At 52.4% G+C, this 18,530-nt stretch overlaps 1 protein-coding gene across 3 annotated transcripts in view; it reads left to right on the plus strand.

The window, feature by feature from the left end:
* Positions 1-18,530, plus strand: part of TMEM229B (transmembrane protein 229B) — a 59,695-nt gene that overhangs the window by 33,925 nt on the left and 7,240 nt on the right. The window contains exon 3 of one of the 3 annotated variants that reach the window (XM_006760775.2): positions 13,032-13,213. Coding sequence is in view for 2 of the 3 variants with exons in the window: in XM_015562045.1 (XP_015417531.1) it covers positions 18,010-18,255 (246 nt within the window). In the remaining variant the exon portion in view is untranslated. The other 2 variants (XM_015562045.1, XM_015562046.1) reach the window with 2 other exon arrangements.

Here is an 18,530-nt window from a genome sequence, read left to right on the forward strand (position 1 = left end):
GCCCTTCCTCAGGCCCCTTCACAGCACCACGTCCTCTGCCAGCCCGGGCTGGTGCCTCTCCCCCCTTCTCCCCAGCACGCTCCTCTATGCTGCTCCATGCTGCGGGGGTCCCAGACCTGCCCAGCCTAGAGGCCCATGGGCACCTCAGACTGAGAGCCTCTGAAATGCAGCGGCTCACTCACCGTGAGTCACCTCCAACACGCCCTCTTCCTGTATCCTGCTCTCAGGGGATGACACTGCCATTGCCCAAGTCAAGTCAGGTGTCATCCACCACGCCTCCCTCTCGCCCCCTCCGATGCATCCCTCACCCAGTGCTGTCAGTCCTGCTTTCTTAGTAGCTCTCAGTCTTCACTCATTTGACTTGCCTGCCTGACCCGTGCTGGCATTTGGGATGGCAGCCTCTGCTCTGTGGGCTGGATGAACACCTCAGAGGCCCTCCGCGCTGACCAGGTCAGGGCCCCATAAGTAATGAAAACTCTATCGATAGAGTTCTAAGTTGTAACAGAAAATCACGGTTTTAGACACCACAGAATGTACTTGCGCAGTGAAGCCACAGAGCCTCTTTGTGATGCTCTCTCACCTTTTCTTCTCTGAAATAGTTTCCTTGGGTGCCCCATGATGGGTGGTACCCTGAGCATGTGTCAGCTGGGCCATCCGGGGCCACTTAGAACGTCAGCCTCCTGGGGCCAGGGCTGGGGTCTTTGCATGTACCTGGTAACATGACATAGACTCTAATTGTGTCATGGACATGTGAGTGAACATGCATGAATAAGGGGATGAACTTGAAAGGACTCAAGTAGAAGGAACTGCAGAATGTAAGTTGTTGTTATTACTAGCTTTCTGGGGTTTGAGAGTACAGTCTGGTTTCCAAGATTTTGTGTTTCCGCTGTGTTAAAAACAGCCAGCCCCACTGTGGTGCTTCAGCTTCTGCGCTCTAGCCTACCTAACATTGCGTCGTCTGCACATGAAAGATGCAGATAAGCATTTCTGAATTAACAAGTAAGTGATTCCCTTTAGCCCGCTGTGAGGCTGCTTAAAGAGACTGGCTGTCTGTGAGTTAAAAGCGACCACACCCAGCTGTGACAGACAGTGAACTGGGGGAGGGAGGCGTGCCTGTGTGTGGATTGGGGGGATTACTTTGGAGTTACACTGGTGATGGCGATGGTGGTGTGGGAAATGGGGTATCCAACTAGAAAGCCTTTGAGAGATCTCAGAAGGGAGGAGTGTGGCCTAAATGCCTAGAGTCAGGCAGTGTGAGCAGTATTAGCCACAAAATGGTGTGTGTGTGTGTGTGTGTGTTTGTGAGAGACAGAGAGAGAGAGAGAGAGAGACCTTATAAAACCTAGAAGGCTTAATAAATAGAACCTGCCTCGTTTGGATGGGCTTGTAGACAAAAGAGGTGTTGAAGCATTTCCAGAAAATATTAACTATAACTAAGAATAGACCCAAAAGGTCAATCAATCCTGGTATTCATAGGGAGGTGTCCTGGAAGATTGCTGGTCTTGGGAGAGGAAGGAGTGAACTGATGAAGAAGTACGAGGAGGAGGCCAAGTTGGAAGAGGAAATGTGTGCGTGAGGGACACTTTGGCAGCGCTGGGTCTTCTGTGTCCAGTGCAGACACGTGATGACCAGCGTCCTCCCTGGATTCACCCTCGTGTCTGCTCCACCCTCACCCCACCCTTGTCTAAGGGAAGGGACTCGTTTGTTGTTATTCCCCCAAACTTTTTTAAAAAAAATATATTTTATTGATTTTTTACAGGGAGGAAGGGAGAGGGATAGAGAGTTAGAAACATCGATGAGAGAGAAACATGAATCAGCTGCCTCCTGCACACCCCCCACTGGGATGTGCCCACAACCAAGGTACATGCCCTTGACTGGAATCGAACCTGGGACCCTGCAGTCCGCAGGCCGATGCTGTATCCACTGAGCCAAACCGGTTAGGGCAGCAAACTTTTTATTTGGAAATTAATTTCAGACTTACAGAAAAGTTGCCAGAATAGTACAAAACACCCATATATTCTTTATCCAGATTCTCTCTTTTTAATATTTTGCCTCATTTGCTTTATCATTTGTGTTTCCTTTCTCTCTCTCCCTCTCTCTCTCTCTCTCTCTCTCTCATTCTCTCTTTTGAACCATTTACGAGTAAGCTGCCTACATCAGAGCCCTTTAATTCTAAATATTTTAGCGTGGCTTTCCTCAGAAGAGGATGTTGTTCTATCTAACCTGCAGTGAATTGAACATTGTATGAAACCTCAGTCTGCTGCTTGGATTTCGGTTTTGTCAATTGACCCAGTCACGTCCTTTAGAGTATGCTTCCTCCCCAGCACAGGATCCAGTCTGGGCGCCCAAAGTACATCCTGTTGTCATGTCTCTTGTCTCCTTTCATCTATAAAGGTCCTCAGCCTTCCTTTGTCTTTCATGACATTGACATTTTTGAAGAATGTAGCCTCCCCCCCCCCCCCGCTTTTTTTAAAGAATGTCCTTCTCCTTGGAGTTGTCTGATGTTGCCTCATCTGTAGACCGTGGGTTATGCATTCCCGGCTGGGATACACAGGGGGACGTGTGTCCTTTTCAGAATGTTACATCCAGAGTCACTGGATGTCCATCTGCCCTTTATGTGTGAAGTTCGATCACTCGGTCAAGGGGTTGTCCAGTTTCTTCACTGCATTTACTGGTTTCCCTTGTTACTAATATTCTATGGGAGATGGCGTAAGACCATATAAATATGCTGCTCTTCATCAGCATTTCACCCCTAGATTTTCCAACCTCCCGCCCCGGGTTTGCAGGTATTTCTGGATCCCACACGGGTGTGGGAGTGCAAAGCTGTCTGGGACCAGGTGGATCGTTCACGAGGGCCTCGCCCGTGTGCGATGGTGGGCACAGCCCTGTTGAATACTGGCATTTCGACAGTAGTTTTCCTCTTCCTACTCCCACCAGGAACAGAAGCTCGTTCGTCATTCACTCAACTGACATATGAGGATGTTCTTGCGAAAGCGCCTCAGGTTTGTTGGAGCCCAGTGGGGCATAGAGAGAGGCTAGTGCCCTCTTGGGGTCTTTAAGGAGCCAACCACAGAGTTGAGGAGACAAGGCTTGGACTCCCTGGAAGGTAAAGGGTGTGAAAGTCCTCAGCACTGTGACCCCACAGGACAGCTCCGCCAGAGGTCCCTGGAGAATTAGGTGCCTTTCGGAGTTTGGGGCAGGAGGGGTCGGGTGGGTTTGGCAGGATGGAGAGACCTTTCCTTAATGAGGCTAATCTGAGTGGCATTGAACAACAGGCAAGTAGGGCAAACAGGGAGGAGAGACAAGGGCATTCCAGGAGGGGAACCGTGTGCACAGAGACCCAGAGATGGAGCACGGATGGTGTGCATTAGGGACCGGCCTGGATAGGGCCAAGGGCTGTTGAAGGGGTTAGAATCCACCCTCTTTTGCTTTGCAGAACAACTACTTTGCATCAGAATCTTACTGAGCACCTACCTCGGGCTTTTAAAAACACTTTTTCCAATTCTGAAAGTAATATATGTTCAATATAGGGAGTTTAGAAAGATAGAAATATGTAAAGAAAAATGATAATGAAGTCCCTCTATTTCTGATCCAGCGATAACCAGTTATCCGCTGTGTAGTCCCTTCATTTCTAATATCTTTACTGCTTTTCCTGCAAATAGCTTTGTTTTGTTTCATGGATTCAGTAGCCCTTCTTGCCCCTCAGAGGCTAATAATCGTACCTTTAAAAATAATTTATTCTGTTGACTTTGTTCATTTTGTTTTCTAGCTAGAACTTCTGTTCTTAAATTTGGTGCTTCTTTCGAGGTTTGGTTTTTGTCCCTAGCCCAGTGTCCAGGGCACAAAAACCTGGGTGGAGAGGTGGTCAGCGGCCCACCGCTAGTATGGGCCTCATTAGTGTGGGCTTGTGGACAAAAGCCCACTTACGTGGCTAATGAGAGTCCATCCATTCAGGACTCCTCCTGGGCCTCTGATCTGCAGGCTCCAGAGTTGGAGCCCCTGGAGCTGCTCACCTGGCTGAGCGTAGAGCCCTCAGCTACACTGTCTGGGTTCACACCCCGGCCCTGACACTTACTGGCTCTGTGCCTGGGGAAAGCCGTGTGATGCAGGATCTTATTTATAAATAGGGATAATAATATTCTCTATCTCAAAGGATTTTTGTGGGGGTTAAATGAGGTAATATGTGCCAAAGTTCTTAGAGCAGTGTCTGGCATACATATGTGCTATAGGAGTGTCTATTATTATTATTCTGTCATGATTTTACTTGGGGGGGTCGTGGTTTCTCCATGTTTATTCCCATCTACCGTCCATCGTCAGGGAATCCATATAGTTCCTTCCTGTTTTCTAGAACGGTAATGGATTTATTCTTCCTAGAAAAGGCCTGTTCTGTCATTTTCTAGGCCTTAGGGGAGGCGGGCATATGCCCCGGCCTCCCGTCTAGAAAGAGCCATGCGTTTCCTTCAGGTCCTTTTCCTCTTATTGTGTACAAGTGTTATTGTTATCTGTAGTGCGTACATCAGGGCACGTGTGCACCAGCTCGCCCTAGAGCCCAGCCCAGGCCGGTCTCGCGTCTTGCCTCTGGGCCGTTACTGGATGCTGACTCTGTCCTGCAGGGGTCTGGGAGGTGGAGTTTCGCTGAGGCTGCTCTGAGGCTGTCCTGATGAATGTAACGGGTCCTCTGTTTCCTTTGTCAAAAGGAATGTTAATTATTTTCAGCAGTCTAATTACGTGGCTAATGAGAGACTGAGTGAGATAGCATTCCCTTTAATTACTCTTGCCTAAGTGCTGTTTGGAGCCATATTTTGAGCATGTTGCGAGGCTCACTTCTTTAGAGGTAGATGGAGCTGTCCGGTGAGAGATGGAGTGAGGAGCCAGGCTTTCTGGCGAAAGCCCATGGTGCAAGGGCCTGGCTGCAGCCAGTGCCCAGCCCAGTGGATGCTGCCGTTTCCTCTGTGCCATTCCTTAAAGGAACGCAGGGGTGGGGAACTGTTTTTCTGCCAAGGGCCATTTGGTATTTATAACATCATTCGCAGGCCATTACAAAATTATCAACTTAAAAATTAGCCTGTCAGTTAATTAACTCACCCCTAATGCCTTGGCAGGCCATTAGCGAAAGGGACCGTTGGATTGGGGTCAAGTGTAGAGCAAACAGCGTCCGTCACAGCTCCCCCCAAAAAACTCTTTCCTCAGTCCTTCATCCAATGACCTTGCCCTTCGGCTCCTCTTGGCCAGGCCCCCTCACCCAGGGATACTGAGTCTCTACTGTATGCCACGTGCTGTCCAGAGCACAGGTGCGGAGACGAGGAACAGACTGCCTTCTAAGACAGAAGTTTGATCATGCCCCTCCCCGCTTTGCCCAGGATAAATGCCACAAGTCTGTGTTCTGACCCTCTACCGCCGTCCCAGGCTGATCTGTGCTAGGCCTTCCTGGGGTTCTGATGGGATGTCTGCAGTACCTGGGCCTTCATGAGCAGACCCTTGGAAGGCGGCTCTCCCAAGCCCCTGGGTGGGCTGGAGGAGGCTGGAAGGCGCAGCTCACATGAGACTCTCTGCCATGAGAACCTATTGCCAACTGTGGGTGGCCTGTTGCCATAGGTAAATTAAGTCTCTTAGTTTCCATCCGCACGCCCCCATCTCCTGAGTGGTGTAGGGGGGGAAAGTGCTGGCCCTCCCATTGACTTCTTTGAGCTTCTCTTGCCTCCTGAATAAAGTCAGAGTTAATGTCTGCCTCATAGCCTTGTGGAGGGGAGTGCTGAGGTGACCTGTGTGTGGAGGGGACTAATGAGATGACCTGGCATATGGAAGATGCCCAATACATGGTGTGGAGTTCTTAACACTCCAAGCAGCATCCCTAGACTGAGTTACAGCCAGCGACCTAGTGGCTGGCCCCATTCACCAGTAGGCAGGGCCCTCTCCTGGGCTCTTGGAGGTAAGTCACTCCTCAGACAGTGGACAGTGACTTTCACGGAACAAGGGTTGACCCTCCCTGCATCTCACAGTGGCAGCCTTGGTTAACGTGGCCTGAGCTTGAGGAAGAGGCAGGGCAGGGGTGTTTGTTCAAAAGGGAAGGATTTCCAAGAGCAAGGAAATGGAGCTCAGCCTTAGGTCTGTGTGTTGGGCAGCCTTCTGCTCACCCTTGGTTAGTCCTAGAGCAGTGCAGTCCCGTGGTGACAGTGGTGATGGACATGCTCTATCTCTACACCGTCCAGTATGGCAGACACCAGCCACACTTAGCTGCTGAGCACTTGAATGTGGCTAGTGCAGCTGAGGAAGGAATTTTTTATATTACCCACTTTTAGTTAATTAAAATTTAAACATCCAGTTGTAGGCAGTGGTTATCACATGGAATAGTGCAGTTCTGGAGTTTGTAGAAAAATAATATATTTGTGCACTACCTGTTCTTGGCTTGTGCCTTATCTGCAGGCTGCTAGTTTTCATGTATCCTGTTTACAGAAGATAGTCAGGGTGTGCTGGGTTGCTAGCAAGAGTCAGGTGAGTTATCCTCTCTACCAGTCAAGAGGACATGACAAAGTTGGGGTAGTAGCCAGAAGGGAAGCCCCCAAAGCAATGACCACCTTGCTGAGATTGACCCGCCTTGTCTGACCTGTCTTCTCGTTCTGCACCTTACCGTCTGGTTTTCGCAGCAGCGGAGGTAGGCAGGTGGTCCTCAGATACGTGATCCTCGTGCCAACTAGGTGTGTTCCAGAAAAGGGAAATCACTTGTGTTGGTCCAGATTTTCTTGATTGCAAGTGACAGAAAGCCCAACAAACTAGCTGGACTAAAAAGGAACATTTACTTTCTTGTTAAAGTGAAACACCCGGGCCAGAAAGGGCCTGGTAAAGTTACTTAAATTCTTTTGTTCAGAAGCAGATAGAAATTACAGGCCATCAGTCATATGATCTCAATGTTCCTTTCGTTTGTTGATAAACACGGTGCATCGCTGACTAGGACCCACAGTTTCTAGCCCCTGCCTGCAGGGGGAATCTTCGTTGACGGCCATGCTCACTTGGCACCTGGGGGACTTGCCCTGGCCCAGCTGGCATTGCAGGGACCGCGAGGAGACTTTTGCGATAAGGGGTAGGACATGTCTGTCCACTTCATTATACCTACTCCAGCTACTCTGGCCTTGCTGTTTCTCATACTTGTTTAGCTCGCTCCTACCTCGGTCTTTTCACTGACTGTTCCCTCTGCCTGGAATGCTTTTCCCAAAGCTCTTTTCACCTTTCTGATCTATGCCCAAAGGCTACTGCCTTACCGAAGTCTAAGATGCACTTTCTAACATCCGGTTTCTTTCTGTCCCATCAGGCCTCTCCCCTTCTTTGTGCCCCAACATCGGAAATTACAGTATGGCTCTAGTCTAGCCGGTTCAGTGGGCAGAGCGCCAGCCTGCGGACTGAAGGGTCCCAGGTTTGATTCCGGTCAAGGGCATGTACCTTGGTTGCAGGCTCCTCCCTCGGCCTGGGCCCTGGTCAGAGCACGTGCAGGAGGCAACCAATGGATGTTTTTCTATCACATTGATATTTCTCTCTCGAGTGAGGGTTAAAAAAAAAAAAGAAATTACAGTAAGCATGGGCTGCGTACCTACTGTCTCTCTCCCCGCCAGCCTGCGCTCCAGCGGGCAAGAATGTTGTCCTGTCACACCGGGTGCAGGCCTGGCCTTCATGGGGTCTCAATAAATGTTGTTGACCACCGGGATACAATACCTCGAGTAAATAACCAGCCTCCACAGGACTTCTGGGACCAGGGCTCCTGGTTGTGGGGAGGTCTCTGGGGTGACTTGGCTGTAGAAAGCTGTGGAAAGTAGGGCACTGGTGTCGTGCTATTGAGGCGGTCCTGGCATGTCCTCTGAAGACCCACTGGGCTTCTTTCTGCCTCCACTGGAGAGGCGATTGAGGGAGTGGGTCCCCATTGCCCCAAAGGCATGGTGTGGTGGGGTAACCTGTGGGGGACACGGCAGTAATAGGGAGAACCAGATAAATAAATGTCTGGTCACTTTGTCAGCGTGTCTCTGAGACCACGGCTGGCAGGAGGAGGCTTGCCGGTCTCATGTGACAAGGATTTCCAGGGCCCTTCAGCTGCCACCTGATGGGAGCTGCATAGGGGATTATTGATGAAGGGGAGGCGAGGCAGCTCTTTACAGTAACACATGCCTCGCCCTGGGACGGTGGCCAGGCAGCTAATTAGAGAGCCCAGCAGCTGTCCAGCCTTTCAGGCAGCAAGCAGCAGTTACCCAGTGCCAGGAGTCGGGCAGGGGCGGGGGGACAGGAGAGGGGCCTGGGGCCAGAGACCACCCTCTGAGGTGTAGGGACTGGGCTGTCAGGGTTCATGCAGAGGGAGCATGGGAGGGCCATGTAAGTTAGAGTGACCTGGAGGGGAGGCGGGGAGGAAGAGAGGACAGGTGGCCTCCAGGTGAGGCAGCAGGCAGGGTGGCAAGATGTCCAGCCAACAGGGAAACCCAGATGCCGAGCCCTGGGGGAGCGGGCCCAGAGTAGAAGGCAAGGTCAGGTGGAGTCCATCCCGTCTTCACCCCCCTTGCCTATGCCAGTCAGGTCCCAGGGCCTGGGCCTCCTCGCTCCCCAGGGGGATTGGAACTCCAGTTATATTTGTAGCTGAGTGTGGTCACTCCTTGGTTTGGGAAGTTGCCAAATCCACTTGTGTTCGGGGCTGGTCTTCTTGCAGGACAAATACAAGCGTTCGTTCTGTGTCACAGGGGAAGAGCTGGGAGGACTTTGAGTGACCAGAGGGCTCGCAATGGCCCTTTGGGGCAGCTTCTCTTTCCTTCGTGGGAACCTGGGGCGAAGGAGATTTGGGGAGAGTTAAGGAAGAGGAGAGTGGGAGAGATAGAGGGGTAGTGTGCTTCCTGGCTCCAGTCTCAGGTTCTGGGCCATTTAGGTGTGGGCGGTGAGTTGGGGTAGATTTGTTGTTGGTTTTTTGTTTGTTTCTTGCTTTTGTTTGTTTAATCCTCACCCGACGATATTTTCCCATTGATTTTTTTAGAGAGAGTGGATGAGAGGGTGTGAGAGAGACACATTGATTGGTTGCCTCCTGCATTTGCCCCAACCGGGACTTGGGGATCGAGCCTGCCACCGAGGTACCTGCCCTTGATCAGAAATCGAACCCTCGACCCTTCAGTCAGAAGGCCGACACTCTAACCACTGAACCAAACCAGCCAGGGCTAGATTTGTTTTTTAGGTTCCCGTCAGAGAAGCAGAGATTGAATCCTGCAAACCCAGCTTACCCTACATAGTTACAGGGGAGGAGAGAGAATGATGCAGAGGGAATTTCCTGCCCGCAGCCGCTGGGTAAACCTCTTTGGGAAATGAATCCCACTTGCGTGAAAACTGGATGTGCCTTTTGAGAGGGCCAGCACCTTGTAGAAATAACAGAACAGGCATTGTCAGTCTCTGGCCTGACCCTGAGCGTGGAGCCTGCACTGTCCCTGGGGATGCCTGGGACGCTCCAATCCTGCCCCAGCTTTCTCATGTGACATGTCTTCTGGATTGTCTAGACCAGCCGTGGGCAAACTATGGCCCGCGGGCCGGATCCGACCCGTTCGAAATGAATAAAACTATTGAAAAAAAAGACCGTGCCCTTTTATGTAATGATGTTTACTTTGAATTTATATTAGTTCACACAAACACTCCATCCATGCTTTTGTTCCGGCCCTCCCATCCAGTTTAAGAACCCATTGTGGCCCTCGAGTCAAAAAGTTTGCCCACCCCTGGTCTAGACCCAAGGCACCCACCTCGTCTATCCACACCGCCCAGCCCAGGTGATGGCTCTTGGAAGTGGGAGGAAGGGGCATGAGCATCCTTCTTTCTTCCCTCATCTCCAGAGAAAGCCCTTCCATGCTGATAGCCTGGAAATGAGAGGAGATCCCCAGCCATCACTGTGTTTGGTGAATAACACTGGATGGTGCAATCCCCCAAGAATTTAGCTGGCCCTTCTCTTCCTCGTGTGTCTAGCCATCAAACAGACATTTCATGGTCTCGGAATTCATTCTGTGGAGGGGGAAACAGACACATAATGATTTTAAAGATGGAGCAGTGTTTCTTGTTTTAAATTTATTTTTTAATTTAAATATTTATTGTTGAAATATTACATATGCCCCCCGCCTTCCCCCATTGACCCCTTCTAGTCTGCCCCGTCCCCTGCCCCAGGCCTTCACCACCCTACTGTCTGTGTCCATGGGTTATGCATATATGCATACACATCCTTGGGTTGATCCTCTTCCCACCCACCCCTGCCTTCCCTCTGAGATTCAACAGTCTGGAAAATTACGTTTCAACAGAAGGATGTTCAAGGGCCTGTGGGGACATTGGTGATGGGGGACTGTGGGAAGATGGCATCATCGTCAAAGGGATGAGGTGGGAGCAGGGTCTTGGAGGAGGAGTGGGTGTGGTGGGCTGCGGAGGAGGCAGGTAGAGAGGCTTGAAACCGTGTGGGGGTCTCTGCTCTTCAGGCTCCTAGCAGCGCCTGTTCTGTCCAGGGAAACACTGTATGTACAGACTCGGCTGTATGTTTACAAATACGAAGCTTACAGAATGGACTAAGCAGGTGACACTTAATGAAGTGCAGACATGTGCCCTAAGAGTGGGATTGGATCGAAAGCATTTTGAAGGCCTGCTGCGTGGGGAGAGGGGTGACTCCAGAGCAGCGGTGGGCAAACTACGGCCCGCAGGCCGGATCCGGCCCGTTTTAAATGAATAAAACTAAAAAAAAAAAGACCGTACCCTTTTATGTAATGATGTTTACTTTGAATTTATATTGGTTCACACAAACACTCCATCCATGCTTTTGTTCCGGCCCTCCGGTCCAGTTTAAGAACCCATTGTGGCCCTGGAGTCAAAAAGTTTGCCCACCCCTGCTCTAGAGCCTGAGGACCAGGGTTTGAATCAAATGTGTGGATTTGGCCCAATTTCTTAATATCCTGAGACTCAGTGTTTCCATCTCTAAAATGGGAGTGAGGGGTGATAATTCCTGCCCTCCCTGCAGGAGTCTCAGCGAAATCATGAGAGATGATATACTCCAAAAAGTCAAATTCTACGCACATGTTCGTCATTTTCAGGGCTCCTCACACATTCATGTACTCTATCAACGGGTTCAGGCCATGCACCCACAGAGGAGCCTGATGCCCTGTGCACCTCAGAGGGGCCAGGAAGTGCTGGAGGGGGGCTGGGACCCCTCACCCCCTCCCCATACACACACACTATACCATCACCTCCTCATCCAGCCCCCACCAGCTCCCTGGGGAAGACTAGGAAGCAGGAGGTGTCCTGCTCTGACTGCCTCGGCTTCATCTGCCAGGGTGGTACCTCAGCCCGCAGTGGGCTGGGCTCCCAGGGCTGCCTGCAGCGACCAGCAGGCTCTGCTGCCAGGATGTGGGCTTTGGTTCCTGTTTCTGTTTTGGTTTCAACTTGTGCGGTGGATGTGGCCTGCTTAGGGCCCAGGGAAGGGGAAGTGCCCGTACCCAGGGGTGGCATCGAACTCCCCAGGCACAGGGTCATGGTGGTGCTGGGGTGTCGAACAGGCCCCATTAAAGCCCTTCCTCGAGGGGATAGGTATGTGCCTTGGTGACCTCTTGCCCACCATCAGGCAGGCAGGGAGCCGGGAGGAGGCTGAGGGGTGGGGCAGGGTTGGAGGCTCCTGTGTGTGGAGGGGCTGGGAGGGACAGAGGCAGAGCCCAGGAGCCCAGTGCCCAGCACAGCCTCTGCCCTTCATTTCTCAGTGCAGGGGAGAGACCCGGGGTGCACACCGTCTCCACCCACCAGCACAGGTGCACACAATGGACTTCAGGTCCCCAACCCCTGCCCTGTCACTTCTTGCCAGTTGTCAGCTTAGGGAGCAAAGGCCTGAGACACCTCTGCTCATAGGGCCTGGGGTGGGGCAGGGGGAAGGTGACTGTAGGTGTCAGCAGCGGGTAGCCCCACTGTGGCCCACCCTGTTTGGCCATCCAGGGGGGATGGCGCTAGCTGCACTCTGCTCTCCCCCTCCCCAGTCATATTATTCTTGTCCGCTTCCGAGTGGCCAGTGCTCCTTCCATAGGCCGTGCCACACCTGTCCTTGGACTTGTGCCCGGTGCTGTGTTTAAGGCAGGGGTCCCCAAACTACGGCCCGCGGGCCACATGCAAATACAAATATTGTATTTGCTCCCATTTTGTTTTTTTACTTCAAAATAAGATATGTGCAGTGTGCATAGGAATTTGTTCATAGTTTTTTTAAAAACTATTGTCCGGCCCTCCAACGGTCTGAGGAACAGTGACCTGACCCCCTGTTTAAAAAGTTTGAGGACCCCTGGTTTAAGGGGTTCTCAGGGAAGCTTCAGCACCTTCATATTAAAACAAAAAACCTAGGAATCTCTATCAAACGGTCAAGTCCTAGGGATCTATTGGAAACGTACATGGCCAGGGATGTTGTCAAGTTAGAGTTACAGCAGCTGTTGTCAGTTGCAGATGTTAATATGAAGGCCTCCACAACAATAATGACAAAATAATAGAATAAGTATTAGGGTGGTGGGACTGTGGGTAGAGGGGTTAGCGCCTATTTTGATGGTGTGCTTGTGGTTGTAACTCCCTAAACGCTAAAACCAGCATCTGACATTGCCTACCCTCCATGGGGCTCTGACCCCCCTTTGGGAACAGACGTACCCACTACAGGGTGAGGGTAAGAAGCTGACGCTAAGCCAGAATGGAGCTGGATTGTGAGATTATATTCGCGCTCTGATTTACGAGGGGGCACGCATTCCCTCGTGGTAAAGGAAGTCCTGAGTCCTGGCCCCACTTGGCATGTGACTTGGGATGGATCCAGGGCTCTCGTTGCTGGATTAACCAGCCCCGAGCAAACAGGCCAGCCTGGAGGAGGTGGCCGGTTCCAGGAAAGGGATCAGGCAGTGCGGGCAGGACGAGTGTCTAGTGCTGAGACTGGAGCTGGGCCCTGGGGTGTGTGCCTTGGGGCTGCTTCGGCTGGCTGGCCCGGTGGCTCGGAGCTGGGGAGAGTTTAAGCTAAAGAACATCTTCTCTTTTATTCCCAGGGACACATGGAAGCCACCTGCCCACTAGCCGAGGATCGGCTAAGCCCTGGGACTAATGCTTGCCCATGCTGCTGAGAATGGCACGGTCGCCCAACCAGGCACCAGGACAAAGGTGAACCCAGGACACTCTTGGACAGCGATCCTGATGTCTGTGCTGAGCTGCGCACTGAAGGGTGTGATAAGTGAGTGTGTTACAGGCTCCCCGGGGAGAGCCAGCCCTCGCGGCCTCGGCAGGGTGGAACCAGGTCAGGAAGTCCTGGCCTGAGCCTGCGTTCCGACCCAGGGCCTGCCAGGGCCCCCGTAACCCCTGTCCGGGGCCCCCTTCTGGAATTGTGCATTAAGAAGTAGTCCCAGAGGAGAAGAGGGCGGGAATGGGCGGGCAGGGCCCAGCAGTGTCAGGCCACGTCCCTTGCTGGAGTCAGGGCCTCTAAAAACGGGGCCAGACTCAGAGGCGACGTGAGTGGCATGAGACACCCAGCACCCGGGAGACGCATCTTCCCAACCCTCCTTGTCTGTAGGCTCACGGATGCTTTGAGCCTTGGGCTCCACTTCTGTCAATAGGAACTCTGCCTCCCCTGGGACTTGGACTCTGCCCAGATGCCACGGTCAGTTTCTGTGACTCGGGTAGAGCATCCGGGGCACTTGGGAGGTGAGGGATTTGTGGCACCTGAGCTGCCATAAAACTGGCCATTGGGGCGTCTGCTGCTTTTGTCCCATTACCTGTGTCTCCTTGTCGGTCCAGATAAGCTTCGTGCAGGGTTAGGGGCCCCCAACTACGGAGCATCGCCTGTCCTCACGTGGCCTTTGCTTCCCAGCCTTGGCCTCTGGCTTTTCCTGGATGATGTTTTTAAATATGACCATTGTCAGCATTTCCAAGCCCCAGAGGCCTGAAGGCTGTTCTGTGTGTGGGGCCAGGGACCAGCAGGCAGAGAGCCCCCCTGGAAGGCAGGGCAGGGAGAGGGGGTGCTTTTGCACACCTGACGACAAGCGTTCAGGAGCAGCTGGGCTGGTCCATGGGAGCCGGAGCCTTCGGGTCCACGGAGGAGCTTGCAGGAGGGAAGAGAGTAACCAGGTATTTCTCAGCTTTAGGTGGAGCTTGACTCTCCTGCCAGCTGAGAGTATACTCAGGGCTAGAATCTGTGTTCACTGAGTTGGGACTTGCAAAGCCAGTTTGTGCTAGGAGGGTCTTTCCGGAAGCGTGCTCTTGGGTTGCTTTGTGGCCCGCGTGTTGTGAGTGTGTCTGGACCGTGGGAGTGGCGGGGGGTGGAGAGAGGCCCATGGAGGCCGCTGTGGGAATGCGGTGACTCACTCAGGAGACCTCTTACCCACATAACACAGACTTCCCCAGAGCAGTCTACATCACCGGCCTTAAAACTGTGGTGCCCTCTGTCCAGTGAGCCCACTTCTGGAATTACTCATTAACAGATAGTCCTAGAGAAGAAAAGGGCTGAATTGTTATTTTACAGGCATAAAACAAGATGTTTCTTTGGTGTCGGGGTAACAGTGGAAATGGGAAACAGTTGTTCTCCCTTTGTTGAACATCTGTGTTAAGCAAATTATAGTTTTCTACTTGTGGAATATTACACAGCCATTATAATAATGAGCACATAGGCAACACACCAATTTGGAAAAACAGTTTATGATATAAGAAGTGCTAATATCAGGTTACAGAATAAGTACATTCGGGTAACTTGTAAAATAAACTTGTGAGAAAAGATTGCAAAGAGGAAATGATAATGGCTGCTAGTTTGGTGGAATTGTGAATGCCTTTTCTTCCTAAGATGCCTGGATTTTCTCTTAAAACAAACTTTAATCTGGATGAATACACAACCCACCGTTAATGGTGACTTTCTCTACGATGTGGGGCGATGGGGGACTTTGCTTTCTAAGCCATTCCTTTCTGTAATGTTTAAATTTCAAATGTGAGCATGTTATATTTGTAATCAGAAAAAAATAAAAAAGATATTTTAAAATGATAGAATTGAAATTTTAAAAAACAGGAGAAAGAGGAGAATAGAAAGGTTAAGCTGGCTAGCTGTTTATATCTGCCCTCATCAGTGTTTAAGGGGCCGTGCCTGCTTGGGCTCATTGATTCATTCATTCTATAGGCAGTAGTGGGTCTTGTTGCCAGGCACTGTCCTAGGCACTGGACAGAGCCCCTATCCTGATGGAGCTTTTTCTCTAATTGTGTGTGGGGGTAAGACAATGAACAAGTAGCAAAATATCAGACTGTGAGAGTGCTGTGAAGAAAATGAAATGGGGTGATGTGAGTGACAGGGAGGCGAGTTTGGATCGGAGATCAGAGGTCTGAGGGGTGACCGTTGACCTGAGATCTAAATGACAACAGGGAGGCAGCCACATGAGGTCTGGGAGAGCCTTGCCAGCCATGCAGGGTGCCCAGCCTACAGGCCCATCCGTGAGTGCCCTTTGTTGCTTGAGCCCTGTAGAACCTCTGTGTCAGGGCTGACGGTCCCTCAAGCCCACTTCCCCCCTGTGCCTGCCCACTGGGATTTGCTTAGTATCTGAGACCCTCCCCTGCTTGCTGGCCTGTGTGGAACGGTTGCCCCTGACACTCTGGCAGCTGTTGGTCCAGGCACAGGGCTTCCCTGGCCAGCCTGCACGTTGGCCACTGCTCCTAGCGGGCAGGGCTGGGCCATCTGAGATTCCCAGCAGTATCGGGGCAGCTGGCAGTTGGGGAGGCTGCAGGTAATGCGTGTCCTGGTAGGGGATCTTTGAATGGCACATGCCTTGAGGCCCTGAGAGGTGGCTGCCCTGGTCCTGAGAGGATCAGCTTGTGACCCTGGAGGACCTTTGTGCAGATCCTGCCAGACCTTGGCCTCAGAACAGAACATGGCCTCCCACAACAGTCTGAAAGCCTTGGTAGCTCTGACGCCCGTTCTGAGCTTCACTTAAATCTCATACCCCACAATCTCATATCCTTCTTGTTTCCTGGTGTCTCTCCATATATCGTCCAGCTTTCCAGAAGCAGAAACTTGGAAAATGGCAGTGCCCTCATAGGAGCCTGTAGTCAGCTTCGAGCACTGCAGTGTGCTGAGGGGACTGAAGGCTCTGGAGCTGGGCTCAAGTCCCACCTCTGCCTTGTACAGCTGTAAGAACTTAGGCTAATTATTTAGTCTTTCTCTGCCTCAATTTCCCCATCTGTAAAATGGGCTTGAAGAATATCAGAGTTAATACATGGAAAGTGCTGAGAAGAATGCCTGATTATTAATATTACTAGAGGCCTGGTGCACGAAATTCATGCACGGGTAGGGTCCCTAGGCCTGGCCGGCGATCAGGGTCAATTGGGGCCTGCCAGCTCCTGGCCAGGGCCTCCCTTCCCTGGCTGCCAGCTGCTGGCCGCCAGTAGGGGCCAGCCTTCCCTGGCCGCCGGCTGGGGCCTTTCTTCATTCTGCACTGCACCTAGTGCTCAGCGCATGTCATAGCGAGTGATAGAACTCCGGTCGAACTCCCATGGGGACACTTTGCATATTAGCCTTATATATACATAGAAGATTGTGACTGAGAGGTGGAGGGAGGACCATCCCAGGGGACTTTCCTAGGGGATGCCCACAGCAAGAGAGGTGGAACTCTGGCATCTGGGCCAGCCAGTGACCTCAGGTGTCTTTCCCCACTTGCTTCCCTTCTGGTCCAGAAGCAAGCTCATGTTGTCCCCTCCCCCCCAACTTGATAACCACAGGGGAAGCTCAAGATGCACCCAGATGCCCAGATGCAAGGGTAGCTCATGGATCCCACTCACCTGCAGTACAGGCTCTGTCAGGGGCCTGGGCTCACGGTCACTCATGCCCCCCCCGCACTGTCTTGCCCTCAGGGCTGTGCCCCACCGCATCTCCCCAGAGCATAAAACTGTAGCGATTTGTGTACCTGGGGATGGGGAGTGAAATTTGGGAAGTAGATGGGGTGAAAGAGGAAGGCTTACTTGGCCTGGCTACATGGAGGGGAAGCCCAGTTTTCTAACAGGGTGCCCCTTTGGACCTTGAGTCATTGTGTGTGGCCCCTCAGCTTCCTGGAACAAGATGGGAGTTTTTGGCAAAACCGAGGACAGTCATCTCATCTGGTTTTGCTTCCAGCCTGCCTTGGGCTTTTGTGCATTCTCTTCTCTCCTCTCAGCTGCTAGCTCTGCTCTCCAGTGCCCTGAGGAATAGCTCAGCAGGCCCTGAGAGCAGCGGGGAGACAGTCCGCGGGAGCAGGGCTCTCGAGGCAGCCCTCTCCCCTCCCGTCACCCGTCCCTGGAGGAGCTGTGTGCTGCCGGGAAAGTCCTTGAGTCCTGGCCCTTTGCTGGAACTCAGTGTTCCCAGCCCCATTGACCAACAGGTTTGAGGAGTTTCATCGACTCTTGTACTTACTCGAGTGCTGTTCCCCCAAATCTCTCTTGTGAGACTGTCCACACTCTTTTCCTGCCTTCAGTCTGGCCCACACTCTCCTCTCCACCCTAAACGTTCTGGCCCGGGCTGTTCCATTTCTGTGTCCTGGTTCTCAGGATGGTGTGTTTGTCACCAGGAGAAAGCGGCCAGCATCCAGCGTGCCCAGTGCACTGCGGGCTCTTCCGGATCTGTTTCTTCCCAGGGCTCCGATCCCAGGGCTGAGCGAGGAGGTACGGGAAGGGGCCGGGGCAAAGGCTCAGGTGGGTGGAGGCCAGGCAGGGATAGGCACCTGTTGGACCTAGCCGAGGGTGGGCGAGCTCCGGGGAAGCAACGGCACCTGTGGTTATTGGACATGGGTTTGGGGAGTGGAGTTCTGAAAATCCACCTGAGACACTGCCTGCCTCTAACCTTAGTGTCTGTCCTACCACAGTGTCTGTCCCATCCCAGCTGACGACACTGTCTTACCTCGAGGTTCCCTGTCTTCACCCCCATCTCCTGGCCCCAGCCAGGACTTCCGGGTTCTCCCATTTATCTTGCATGAACCAGGCGAGTTCTCTGGCACGGGCACCTCAGATGCGGTCTGGCCTTGCTTAGATATGCTTCCCCTCCACCAACCCCCGTTCTTCCAGGCACAGAAGATTCCAGAAACAGAACCCAGGCCTCTGGCATCCTGTTCTCTCGCTCGTCCTCTCTTCTGTTCAGCGGCTTGCCCTCTCTCTCCCTGTGACAGCTCTCTCTCTCTTTATTCTTCTTCTGCTCGTAAGGCTTCCAAGCCGCCTGCTCCGGGGCCACTGGAGCTTTTGATTTGTTACCGACCGGGAGCGCATTCTTGGCTGTCCCAGGTGAGGCCAACCAGCAAAGCGAGCAGGATTTAAAAACCAGCATCCAGGTGGGAGCCGACTTGAGCGATGACCGCAGCTGTGTGCTTGGCTGAGTAGGAAGCCCCTTCCCGGATCCTGTGGGATGGAGGAGCCTGGGGTTCAAGTGCAGGTCGGTGGACAGACCTGAGTTCAGAGGTGGGAGTCGGGCGGGAGACAGTGGTCTGTTGGGAGCTCAGGATAAAGTGAGGGTGTGAGAAGCTGTGCCCCTTTCTCCAGCCTGGCCTTCTGAGCACTGG

The sequence above is a fragment of the Myotis davidii genome, unplaced genomic scaffold, assembly GCF_000327345.1.
Source record: "Myotis davidii unplaced genomic scaffold, ASM32734v1 scaffold17, whole genome shotgun sequence".
Lineage (NCBI taxonomy): Eukaryota > Metazoa > Chordata > Mammalia > Chiroptera > Vespertilionidae > Myotis > Myotis davidii.